The 13666-nt window shown below is 35.9% G+C and overlaps 1 protein-coding gene across 1 annotated transcript in view; it reads left to right on the forward strand.

Annotated features, from left to right (window-relative positions):
- Positions 1-11231, forward strand: part of CHIC2 (cysteine rich hydrophobic domain 2) — a 21476-nt gene extending 10245 nt beyond the window's left edge. The window contains exons 2-6 of the mRNA XM_072406236.1: positions 1812-1866; positions 1953-2108; positions 7727-7783; positions 7950-8009; positions 9764-11231. Coding sequence (XP_072262337.1) covers positions 1812-1866; positions 1953-2108; positions 7727-7783; positions 7950-8009; positions 9764-9814 — 379 coding nt within the window. The 3' untranslated portion in view covers positions 9815-11231. The remainder of the gene's footprint in view (positions 1-1811; positions 1867-1952; positions 2109-7726; positions 7784-7949; positions 8010-9763) is intronic.
- Positions 11232-13666: the final 2435 nt, after the last annotated feature.

Genomic DNA, 13666 nt, shown 5'->3' on the forward strand with positions numbered 1-13666 from the left:
TTTAAAAAAAAAATTTCATGAAAACCTGTGACGCTTTTGGAACAGAAATCTAGAAATCAGTGTAACGCTCAGGTGGTTAACAGAGGACTTCAAACTTTTGCCTGTTACAACATCTAAAAGCAAATGGAAATATTAAAACATTTTCTTTTTTTTTCCAAATACTGCTGCAGTGCAGTGTGTAGCAATTTTTTTAATTTACCATTTATCACTGACTGCTAAACTGCACCTCTTATGTTTCCAGATGAGCTACCATGAGATGAGCAAGCCCATCATTTTACAAAGTAAAGCTTGGCTAATTAGGAATATTTAAAGACCTTACTGATTATCTGATGCTTGGGGGGAAAATGACTTGTACAAAGTCAGTTGAACCATTTATAGTACAACTATAGGGTTCCAGAAAAAAACTTTTTTCATTTCCAAGTGCAAAAATGTTACTGGTCTCTCAAAGTATGACTGGAGAATTTGGTGTGCATGGTTTAAGCAGTGCTATAACTCTAGGTTATAGTTACATGAGTAGAATGCCTTTTGAAGTTGCTTGTTCAGGTACTTGATTCTATGCAGTAAGGTTTAGTGGTATTCAATTTTATTTAGGTTTAACAGCTTGTTCAGATCAGTGCTGTGGTGTTCAAAAGAAATTCCTGGGTACCTAATCAGAAAAAATGTGCTTATTCCTAATTAAGAATGAAATATTAAAATTCCCTTTTTTTTTAAGCTCTGAATAGTTTTACTAGTCCAACCGAACTATTAAGCAATCTAATATCCATACTTACTTTCACTTCTGACTGTCCATTATTACAATGTAGTCTTTCCGTAGGAGTTTAATTATAATTAAATGGTTATTTATTTTTGGTATGTGTAACTCTGGTCATCAGTTCTAACACCGATGCCACATAAGTTTAAAACTCAGCTCATGATTGTGAAATAATTGAGAATTTCATCTGATCTGTAACTAAATATTCATTTAGTGCTTCTATAATTTAATTGGGGTTACATAGTTCTTCCTTATTCTACATATACATTTCTTATAGATTCATTGTGGATCATCAGGAATGTTGTGAACACCTAATGTAAGGTGTTGTATATCTCACTAAACTCTATTCAGATAGAACACGGGTTGAAACCCACTCTTTTACCCTGCTGATTAACTCCATATTGCCCTAGGTTGCACCCACATTTCTTGCAAGGTGATTTAGGCATTTGCCTGGGGCCAAGTGAGTGTCCACGGGGGCAATTTGTGCATTGAGAACATATGCTCCAACCCATGGCTATACGTAAGCATGATACCTCTCGCTGCCTCACTTGAAATGAGAATATAGAAGATATATATATATATATATATATAAGTGTGTGTGTGTATGTATGTATGTATATATGTGTGTGTGTATATATATATATATATATATATATATATATATATATATTGTGACCAGGTAAAGGTTTTGCTGGGTTTTTTCAACAAGCTACCTTGGTATGTACAAGGTAAAACTGAACTGAAAATTGCCCTGTAAAAAAAAAAAAAGCTGATCCTACTTTCCATCGGCTGTGTATGTTCAAAGTGAAAAATGAAAAAAATTGATCTGTTTTAATGGGTGGGCAGTATAGTTATTTGCCTCCCACCACCCCCATTCATTATTCTAAGGCAGCTGTGAATAAGACTGTACAAGGAGTGCGTTGTACACTAAAGCAATTGCCAGTTGTGAAGAAGGTGTAATTGCACATCAACCTTCACATCCATGTAAACAAGCAAATTAATGTATGTTTTTCCACTGGAAAGCTATTAGCATGACTAACTGTCTGATTTTCCCTTTTAGATTTGGTCTTAGCAACAAATTTGAAGCCGAGTTTCCATCCTCTTTAACTGGCAAGGTATGCATGCATTTATTAAAATAAATATTCTTGGCCTGTGCAGATTCAGATTCAATGTTTTAATGGCAGCTTGTTTATAATCCTAGGTAGCCCCAGAGGAATTTAAATCCAGCATTAACAGAGTCAACAGTTGTCTTAAGAAGAACCTTCCAATTAATGTCCGCTGGCTTCTGTGTGGATGTCTTTGTTGTTGTTGCACATTAGGATGCAGCATGTGGCCAGTTGTGTGTCTTTGCAAAAGAGTAAGTTCATGAAATTTTCTGTTTATTCTTTTAGTATAAGATATGCTAAAAAAAGTTATCTGAATACAGAAATGTATGGTTTGGCTGATAGACCAGGAAAGTATGCCTTCTGGAACACAGATTATACCTCAACTATGGGGAGCCTGAATTGGGACATTTGCAAGACAAATACCGTAGCGAAGAAGAGCTGTGAAATAAAAAGTAGCATATAGAACATATACCTCACTCTACAGGATGAAGTAGTGTGCAAAATAGTGAGCACAGTACTCAGTGGAAAGTTATTTTGCTGTTAAGGTGGTGTTGGCCTCTGGGCAGGTTCTGACTACTGTACCTGCAGCAGTTCTCCAAGGACCCACACAATGTGCAGTCTACTACAGACTACTTTTTTGCACATTTGTGCACACAGATGTACTGCAGGATATTGGCCCAGCACCAGAAGGTCTAGCAGAGGTTGGTTATCTTAGGGTAAATAGCTGGTTCAATCAGGTCATTTTAGGTCAGGCTATGGAAAGCAGCTTTGGAGTACCTACCATTAGGGCAGGATAGGACACAACTTGAACACTGAACTCCAGCCTTATTTTTTCACCTATTTATGCAGAGACTTCTATGCTTAAATTCAGTGTTATTTTTTTTTAGAATATGGGCTTTATTGCATAGTAAGTGAAAAGGAGAATATATTGCATAGTAAACATTGGAAACCTAAATGATCCCACCTAATTTACAAATTAACTGAATGTGTCATCACCCCCTCCTTTCTATCCACACTGTCCCAGATCTGTCCATTTAATTGATTTGCTGCTGTAGAAGTCATTTATTTATTAATGTTTGTCATGTTTGAGCATTACTTAGAGTGGTTCATCTTGGAATGTCCTCTCCTGTCCCCTGTATTCTAGCAGCACTGGGAAGCTGATTTAGTTGTGCTGTGATGCCCTTCTACCCACCTGCCACTCAGTTTAGTGTACACACACCAGATATCCTCCACTCCGGGGAGGCTTTCGATTAAGAAACGGCAGTGTTCATCATCTGGAATTAAAACAACATTGGTCAGAATGTGTTTATTAAGATGGGAAAAGGGAAATTAGAGGTGTGACGGTATCGGGAGTCTAGGGTCAGTTGGTCCTGTCGCTAGGACCGAATGTGAGTTTGGTCAGTTGCGAATATGTGGTGTGTCTCCACTTGCTGCCAATGCAGGGCATTTTGAGGCTAAACTCCAAAATAAGCAATAATTGGTATTCCCACTTGAATGTTATTTTTGTGCATTTCCTCCAGACATGTGAAATCATTTAGAGTGTAACCTTCACTTTGTTCAGTTGCTTCATTTTATTTAGCATACAGCACTGCCTAATATGTTGGTGCTATATAATACTGTTTATTAATAATAATATTTGACCAGTCGTTGCTGCTTTCTCTTCTTGTGGAGACTGAATGGATGTCACCAGAACTACACTGCTCTGCTATTCTAAGCAGCTTTGCCTCTCACCGGCTACGGACCAGCACTGGTCCACGGCCCGGAGGTTGGGGACCTCTGTGAAAAAGTTTTTAAGTAAGGTTTAAGCTTTATCCTAGCTCTCCCATCTATCACTAAAAGAGTAAATCTAATATTTTATAATTAAGGATAAAGATTTACTGCATAAATCTCATTGTCACATACAGATCAATGTACATTACTGGTTTCTTAAAATTTGATATAATTAAATAATTTGTTCTTTGGATCATAAACTCCAATGGCGGAGATTGATTCTCCACCAGGGAATGTTTTGGTAAATGTCAGATTGACTGCTTTATAAATAGACCCCTTAGTTCATTGGATAAAAATTTTGTGTTGAAATGTCACCAGCGTACTACAATGGTATTCGAGTTCTGTGAATCGGTTACTGCACACTCGATCTGTATATGGCAAGGAGCAGAGAAAGGAGTTTTGTGAAAAAGCAGAATATCTTTTTTTTTCTGCTGTGCAAATGGTTACTGCTTTTCAGAGTAGAAAGGAGAGGGGCTTATAATCGGCTAAAATTTAATTAAAATATTAAATGTATAAAGTAATTAAAAATATACATTATAGATAAAGGGAAACTAAAAATGTCCTATTCACTGTGCTTCATTCTGGGACTGCCACAGTATGTGATAAACATATATCTATATAATGTAGCTTTTCTTACCACTAACAAAAGTGTTGATCAATGAGCATTTATTTTTTTTAACGTATAGTGTCTAAAGCTAGAATATTTTCTGAAGTGTATTGGGCAAACCAAATTTTATTTTCCAGCATGTAATTTTCACTCTTTGGAGTCTTTCACTCTTTTCTTTTTTTAGATTTTCAACCTGTTGAACTTCTAAATAATCTCTTATCAAGAAGTAAAACTAGATTTTCTCATGGCTGTTTTGCCTTCTGATTTTGAGCATGTTGCCGGTCTATTTTGACATCATTCATTTCACATTATAGCAGCATAAATTAAGCCTTCTAAAACTGAACCGTGCAGTTACGCTGGAGGACCCAGCTTTACTTTTGTGGCTGTGACAATTAATGTGCCATTGTTCTGAGCTAAAAATATTACTCTCCAATCAAGTGTCCCATTCTGGTTTTGTGTGCTGTCACCTGCCTTTCGCTGGGAACCAGTAATATGTCAAGTGTGCTGATTAATTGGGCTGCACGTGCAGGAGCTTTTTACTTTCACCTGTCACAGCTGAGAAAAATGAAACGCCTAATAATGTGTATTGCCACTTGATCCCAAGCTCCCCCGTAGGATCATACATTTGTGGTATAAGAAGAATATACATAGTCGTAGTTCTTACAATTTAATGCATATGTTGTTAGTTTCTCCATGTTTGAAATGCAATTTTCAGTTTGTGTTTGCAAGAAACTGATTTCTTTGTAGGCCTTTGTAGGTTTTTTCATATTCGAGTTCCCATGCATTGCAGAATTTCCACTAAAAAATTATAGCATAATGTTAGACCATGACCATAGACTTTTAGAATAGTATTATTTATATTCCTATTGCAATCCATGAAATGTTGGATTGCAGCATCCTCAGTGTTCCCAAGCCATTTCATTGTAGTATAAAATGAATAAATTCTATTGCAAATAGAAAAAAAAAAACTCATTGGATGCTGTCAAGGCAAATGCGTTATAGCCTTATGCTGTAAGCAGGTAGTGCAAAAAATGGCATTTAGATTTGGATATCTTAATCCCTTGTCATTGATTTAGCAGCGGGTGGGCAGGCAGATGCCTGTTCAGTGTAGAACCTATTGCTGTCTTACACCATTGATAGAGTAGCCTTTCAGAGTCAATGAGCTTCTGTCAATATAAGCTTGTCAACGCTACAACTTCATAGACTTGAGAGGCGGTTTAAGGGGTCAGCCCTTTTCAGGTTTGCTGTGATGCAAATGAACTGTAATGCTTAAACAACTATTGGAATTTTTATGTCTGCCCCTTGTTCTTTTTTTCATTATTTTTTTTTCTTCCCACCCCCTTTTTTTTTTTCCTTTTTTTTTTTTGTTTCCTTCCTTCACAAAGTCATTGACGAGACATTCGCTGCTTTCTAAATTGGAAGTTGCATTGTGCTAAAGACCCAGTACAGATTTACGGAGGGCTGAAAGCAGTTAGATCATGTTCTTTTCATGGTGCGATTAGAATCAAATCGATTTCCCTACAGCCTTCAGTATTCAGATGGCAATTTGAACAAAGCTTGGGGCTAGACAAGGGACAAAACGACTGAACTGAATGTTAATTACACTCCACAGCCTTATTTTCTTTTGATTTGGAGCTGACTGGCAACTAAATTAACACAAAGTGTGACCATAACTGCAGCCCTATTTTCATTTAAAAGGAAAGCAGCCTCTAAAAAGGCGATCTTTTCAAAAAAACAAGCAGGGTCCGCTGATCTTTGTCAGCTCAGGGCACGGTTTCACTTTGCAGAAACGCACAGATAATGAATGTAATAAATTTAAAAAGTGACACTTGCATCTAAAGTAAACTATTAGGTTCCCACTCCAACAAAATGCCTCCCAGAGCCCAGGAGTCCTGTTTGGTTATTCATTTCAATTGAACACTAATTGGTAATCAGGCTGACTGTGTTTTTATTATATGCTAGTGGTAATTATCAGATGGACTTAATTGCATATTTAAGTCTGGCAAAGGAATATGAAAATCCACTTGTTGATGTGGAGCTTGTAGCAAACATGCCTTGCTCAATGATGGTAATATTAGGAGAATAACAGAGGAACAGATTCTTGGATTTGCAGTCAGTATGGTGCAGTATAGGACATGGATTCTCATCCCTTACTGCAGCTGCACTTTGTTGTTTGATAAGCAGTGGACTAAGCTGTCACTTTGCACCTGCAGTTGTCTCCCACTTCTAACACCTGGCATCCTGATTTATCTGCTTCTTTACAGAATTTTGTGCTAGATCGCAATTTATTTTTTTGCATTGCACCTAAATATTTTTTCCTTTTGATAAAGACTTATTGATGAAGATTTGCACTTTTTAAAGACTTTTTTTTATTTTATTTTTTTATATTATCCTCAACTCCGTTTCTTGCAGTCAGCTGAATTTAAAAGTGCAGGATACTTGACAGTGCCGGTGACAACTTATTTAACTAATTATATAATAAAAAAAAGTGTTTATAAAATTCATGATTTATTTTTAACGCTGACCAACAATAAATGGGATCTGTCCTCAGAAACAAAGCAATTTTGCAACACTTATCAGTACAAAAGTTAAAATTGTCATACTGGCTTTCTGTACGCATGTGAGGGCAACCACATGTAACCATGTTCCTGCATTATAAACCAAGAATACCATTGTAATGAAAAGGCAAACTAAAGTATCCTATATAAATCAACACTTCCAAGGAGTTTGGAAGTAAAGGTTTCTGTTCCATTGTATCCCAATGTGCTTGGTGGTTTGATCCGCAAGCCTTTAAGCCAATATTGTGCCCCGTAGTGATTTTGCAGTGTGCAGTGGAAGATTAGAAATATGAAACTCCCAAAGTTCAGTTTTTGAAGATTCTTCAGCTGGTCCTATTTCTCCATTTATGAAAAGCATTGGTGTCTGTGTTGCAGTTGAAATTTGATGAGCCCAATTGCAAAAACTGATGGGTTGTCAAGAAGCAAAAGAGATGTTCACGCGCAAATACATTTTCTGTGGGTTTTTTTAAAACCTTCTTGTGCTTATCTTCTTTCCCTCATCTATACATCACAAAGTTAAGGCAGCAATGAAAGTGGTAGAAAGAATGTCATCTCCATCTACCAAAGAAAACAAATGAAATCCATCAAATAAAAAATAACATTTGTGGGATGCACAAAGCCAAAATTTAGTAGAATGGTTAAAACAAGTAGACATTGTTGAAAAAGTAACTGTATATAACAAGAGTTATTAAACTAAAGGTTTAGGCTTGGTGCTATTTAATGATCTTCTGAGTGAATCTTGTATGTTTTCCTGTGGGTAAATCAATTCATCAGTTACTGTTTAACAAGTAACCTTCCTTTGATAATGTTGCAGACCACCCCAGTCCTGGTCACTGTCTTGTAGCGTGAACCTTCCCATCCAAAAAAAAAAACAGCTGCAGAGTTTTTTGTTAAGTTACTGAAGGGTAAAATTCTCCCCCCATTTGTCTTGCAGACACGAAGATCGATGGAGAAGTTATTGGAATGGGAAAACAATAGGTTATACCACAAGGTGAGTACCGCAGGGAGTAACTTCGCAGTGTTGAAGTCTGAATTGCACAGTATGGAAACAGATGCTTTTGTTAGGCAAAAAATATGAAAGGTGGATAAATGAGCTAATGTGTGTGCCGCAGTAAAATGGATCTCATTTTTCTTCTTTTACTATCCCTCTCTTCCAGCTGTGCTTGCACTGGAGACTAAGCAAAAGGAAATGTGAAACCAATAACATGATGGAATATGTAAGTTAAAGGGCTGTTTTGTGAGTCTCTCTATTAAATGATCATTTATTTTGCCTCTGATCCTATTCTTTGCCTGATTATTAATCAGTAAAGGTGTCAAGAGCTTAATCACCCGAGCGGAAGGATTTTCCACGGTTCACAGATGCATGGGCTCATGGGTAGGGCTGATTTATAAAGTTATGAAGGACTAAAGACAAGTCTTCACTGTGCCATGAAAAAAAAAATAATAAATTAATTGTCTAAATAAAATGGCCCAGGCGCACATTGATGGAGTGTGAAATTTTTGATTCTGTATGAAAGATTAACACACAGTTGGCTGCTCTGCCAGTCTGAAACTTGATTTGCATTTTACTAAATGGCCATCTCTGACTTTCTTTAATTCATGAGGAGCTTAACAAAATAAACTCAGAAATGTGCAAATAATTAAATTGTGAAGTTGTACTTCATCTAGCTAGAGCATTTATTCTTACATTTAAAAAATACTTATTTGTTTAGTTGTTTGTAAAGGATTAGCAACAGGTTGTTTATTTTGGATTGGCTATTACAGAAGTGCTGAGGGTTCTTAGAATAAAAAGAAAACATTTCTGTACATTTGTAGGTTTGTATGGTCCTTGGGTTTGTTAAACCTTCCCTTTTTTTCTATTCTGTGTTTTTTTTTAATTATTATTTTTGGGGTATTTTTACCAATACCAGTATGTTTAGAATAGCAGGTTAAACCATGCTTGAAAAAAGTTACTATTGAAACAAATTGATGTATTCTTGCTTTATTTAAGGGTGGTTGCTTACAGTAGCTTTACCATTTCTTTCAGATGCCACATTTAGCAGTTTGTGGCCCCAACCACCTCTATAGACCTGGAAAAAAAAACCCGCTTATTAATGCTTTTGCAAAAAACAAAGATGCTATGTGGCTAGGCATTGCAACTGTTTGTAAACACTTACACTGTCATTTACTAATGCCTGAAAAAAGTAAAGGTAAAACTTCTTACCCGTCTAAAGGCATCAGGAAGTGGAAAACTCCCAATTTATTTATTTTCTGTAAATTTACATTAACATTTTGACTGTTTTAATAAAAACAGACTACCTGCCCCCTTTAATAAATTATCTTTAATAAAGATACAGTTTTAATTAGTTACAATTTTTAGTTTGTTTTTCTTAACTCCTTAATGATGGTCTAATCCTGCAAATTTCTCAAAAGTGACTAAATTCTTAACCATCCAACACTGTGGACCTTGGTATAATGGACTACCCTCTACAGATAATCAATATTTATAGGAATCATTATACAATAGGCCCTTGACACAGTCATTAATTAGTTCCTAAAAGGCAATCATTAGCAGTAGGGCATAGATTTTATTGTATTGGTGCTATCAAAGGAATTGTCTTTTTTTTGTTTTTTTTTTTTTTGTTTTGTGTGACAACTATCCTGAACTGTATCACTTAAATCGTCAGTTAATAATTAGCTGGTGCTTATTTTACCAGATTTAGTGACCTCTCAACCATATGTTTGGTTGCCTCTTTTCATACCTTGTGGGTGTTGTTGTTTATTACTCTAAAACACCCGCTGTGTAGTATCATTTAATGGACTCCGAGGTTAAGAAAGTTTACTTTCTATGTGTTTCATTTGACCTTTTTTCTGCCTTTTTGAGAAACTACGTGTTGTGTTGCTTTTCTTTAGATAGGTAATAAATGTCTATTTCCGTAATGCTTATATGATTGATGAAACAATGATTAATATATTTTGTATTCTTTTACAGGTCATCTTAATAGAATTTTTACCAAAGACACCAATTTTTCGGCCGGATTAGCAGTCTTTTTTGCACTTTTTGTTTCTTTTATCTTAGTGTTATGGGTTTTTTCTTTGTTCCCTAAGGACTTACTCAAATATCCTGTATTTCTAATGGTGCCTTTCTTGGTTCTTCCCCATTGGTGACATAGCAGCAGCGAGTCGTGTGTGTGTGTATTTTTTTTTTTTTTTCTCTCGAATAAGTCCACCAACGCATCTCATTATAACTTTTATCCATGACTTAGGATTGTTTTATTTTTGCTTTGTGATATGTATGTTTACTGTTATGTTTTCCCCAATGTATCACTGTTTTGGAACCAAGATGTAACTGCGCCATTAGTAATATGTGTTTGCCCGAGAGGATCATCCTGTCAGCTGGTTCTGAAAAGGATGAGCTGAAACATTGGATCTTATGCACATTCTTCATAGTTATAGAATAAACCTGTGAAAAATGTGTGTGTGCACTGCATTTCGCTGGAACTCAGGACTGTTTTGTTTTGCTGCCATGACATTTTAGTCCTCATTTCCAGTTAAGTAACTTTCCAAATGACAGATTTGTTTACTTCCAAAAAGTTGGTATCTTAGGCTGCTTTCTTGTTATCACCATCACCCACTAGTTGGCTGCATCTCTCATACATGGCATTCAAACATTGTGTTTGTCACTTCATTTTTTTTTTTTTTTTTTTTTTTTTAGATCATGCTGCTTGACAGTGGAAGCAGATTCCACTGCATCCACAAATCCTCCTTTGTGGCACAATAAACCAAATACACAATCCTAATAATCAATTCCTTTTAAATATAAAATATCACAATTACCTGTGGTGTCAACTTAAGTATGCTGTATTCTCAGACTAGTTATAAAACTGTGGTATATGATATGTAGCAGTTTAAATACAGATGCTCTATTTAAAACTATACTGAAAAAAAAGTTTATTACCACTATAAAAACATTTAAATTTTTGCTCCTTCTCGGATATGTTGCGTTGAAATTCCTTATAGAAGTATACATGCTTTTGTCTGTTATAGTGATAACTTTGCTTTTTACTTACCCCTTCTGTTTTTATGTATATTGTTTGTTTTTGGGTATTGGTTTGTTCTTTAAATTTCAAACAAGTCCAGTTTTTTTCACTATTAAAGGATGTATAGCCAGTACTAACACAACGTGTGTGTTATTTAATTGTGTAGAGAAAAAAAAGGATAATTTCTTAACTTATTATACGGTATACCAATTTACTCCAATTACTTTTCATTCTTTTACCCCTTTCTAATATGTGCATAACCGATGCTGGCAAAAGGAATGCACTGAGTTTTAATTAAGAAAAATAAGTTGTATAAACACTCAAATATCCATATGTTGTTGCTGTATGATGCTTGGCCTAGTTATGTTTTGTCATCTTATTTGTACATTATTAAAATGGGAGAATTATGAATGGTGGAAATTTTGTTTTTCTCAAGTGTGTGTGTATGTTTTTTTACCTTAATCTGATGGCAAGCACTACAGCCTAAAAATTACTCCCCTTTACATTTCCTAGTAATAATGTAATGTGAGGGTCTCTTCATTTAGTTAAGAAACTGAATTGAGGGTCTAAGGCATGTAAAATAAGCTAATTTAAACTAAGTTACTATGGGTGTTCAAACCATTAATATGGGTGTCCCAATGGTTGTGGACGTAAGTAAAGTATCCCACATCATCAAGGGCACTGGAAAACTGAAAGAAACGTTTCAGAAATGGGTCTGCATGCCTAAAGCCACAACAGTATTTCAGAGAGTAAACAGTTCCAGGGTTCTCCTCAGCTCCTTTTTGAGTTGGCTCACAATGCAAGGGCTGGAGCATTCAATCTAATCAAGTCTGTTTTTAAATATGATATTAGAAATAACTTTAAGCTAGTAACCACAACCAGTCCACTTACTAGAGGAATATCTTAAAGACCCAAAATTAAAATGTTTTTATTCAGTGTATTTCTATTGTGCTGTTGGATGAAAAGTTAGTTCCAGTTATTAAACAAGAGGGAGTGTTATGGACTACTGGATCCACTGCTAATTGAAATGATGAGTTTTTTTCTTCTCATGTTAAACATGGGAGGAGAAACATGCTAGCTCTGTTAGTTAGCATGTCTGTTTCCTAGTTGGGAGCTATAGTAGCTAATGCCGCCCCCCTCCCCCACCCACATTTGCCACTTCATTCTTTAGTCTGCACCCAAACCACTTTTAAACAGAGGACCCGTGGTGGTCCATGGTCATGCCACTGCTTGATATATATTTGTTTCATTAGTAATGTAAATGGATAAAGTGTCAATAGGATAAACATTAACATGCAGTTTTAGAGAAGGCTAAGTATTTTGGTAATGTATAGATTACACTCAGTAAAAACTTGACTGTGACAATGCTTCTAGGCCACCTTGCTCAGCTTGGATTACATCAAACATATATTTTTAAAGGGTAATTTGGTATATACTTATGTTAAGAAAACAAGCAATTAAGGAATCACTCAAAATTTACAATAAATCCTTTTGGTCATTAAAACTATCCTGAACATTCTGAAAAGTTTACACTTGGCATGTCAGCTACTAACTATCTTTTCTCAACAGGAGAAATGGAATTGTTTCTATGACATATTTAAAATTCATGAAAATACTAAACCTTGACTGCTGATCTAAAATTAGAGATTCAAACACGCATTCCTTCTAAAGAGCTTATTATGTAATACTCTTATGTAATCCTCTACACACTATTGGGGGTTACTTATGGAACACAGATGCTGTAGAGGATATAGAAACATGTTACCACTACCCCAATAGATCATGGTGATGTTTTTACTTATGCATTTTTTGTATTTGTTGTTGTTCATGTTAGATGAAAAAAATGAAACCTTTAAATTAATGTCCGTGCTTGAAGGGAAAAATAATTTAGGGTCTGAGACAAGAGAATAAGGTAAAAGACTGACAAATTGGGGAATATCCAAATAGAGCAAATGTGTGATGGGGAAAGCATGCCAGGAGAAAAATGCAGGGTTGTATAAGACAGATGTAAATGGACCAGGTCATGAGAACTAAAAACAAAATGTTTGGACATGTATGAGTCCCAAAGCCTGGGAACCAGGGTGTGGAGAGTAAGGGCTGAGCATGGAAGGGGAGGCCTTTAGATGATATGAATCCAGGGTAGGACCACCAGAGGTAGGATAGCCATATCCTGTTTAAAAGCCAATTTTGGAGGTATGATGGTGTGACCAATCCAAAAAGCACATGGGTAGGCCCAATGGGTGATAAAGGGAAAAAAAAATTGCAGGCCCTGACCCACCTTGTAATTTTGTGCTTGAAAAAATCTTGGGGGAAGTCCAGAACCCAACCCCAGAACAGCTGGTCATAAGCATTTGAAACATGGAAGTTGGAAGGATTTTCCTGAAATTTGTGGCAAAGAAGGATATCCATCTTCAGAACCTTATTTTACTACAGCAGATCTTCAAGAAGAGAAATGAGAGGGATGTGAAAATTTAAGATAAAGGAAATGCAAGTCTGATGGGAGTAGAGTAAATGATACAGGTTGACCATTGACAGGGAAAAAGGCAAGTTACTGTAAAGCAGAGGAAGGTAAGGATATTTTCATAAAATAGGATATAGAAGTGTAAGCCTTGAAATATTAGAGAGGCAAATTTAGAAAAAGTGTAAAATATTAGAAATACTAGTGAAGGGTAAGGTAATGCACAGTAGTAAATCATCTGCACAGAAAACTTTGTTGATAGGATTGTTACAAAAGGCTACAGCTAAGTGTTTCATGTTAGGTATGTATAGTATGGGGGCAAAAGGGCAACCTTATGGTTGGGTCGTTTCTACCCACCCAGCTACAGTTTACCCCCATCCGGCTGGAAAACTACTTT

The sequence above is a fragment of the Pyxicephalus adspersus genome, chromosome 3 (assembly GCF_032062135.1).
Source record: "Pyxicephalus adspersus chromosome 3, UCB_Pads_2.0, whole genome shotgun sequence".
Lineage (NCBI taxonomy): Eukaryota > Metazoa > Chordata > Amphibia > Anura > Pyxicephalidae > Pyxicephalus > Pyxicephalus adspersus.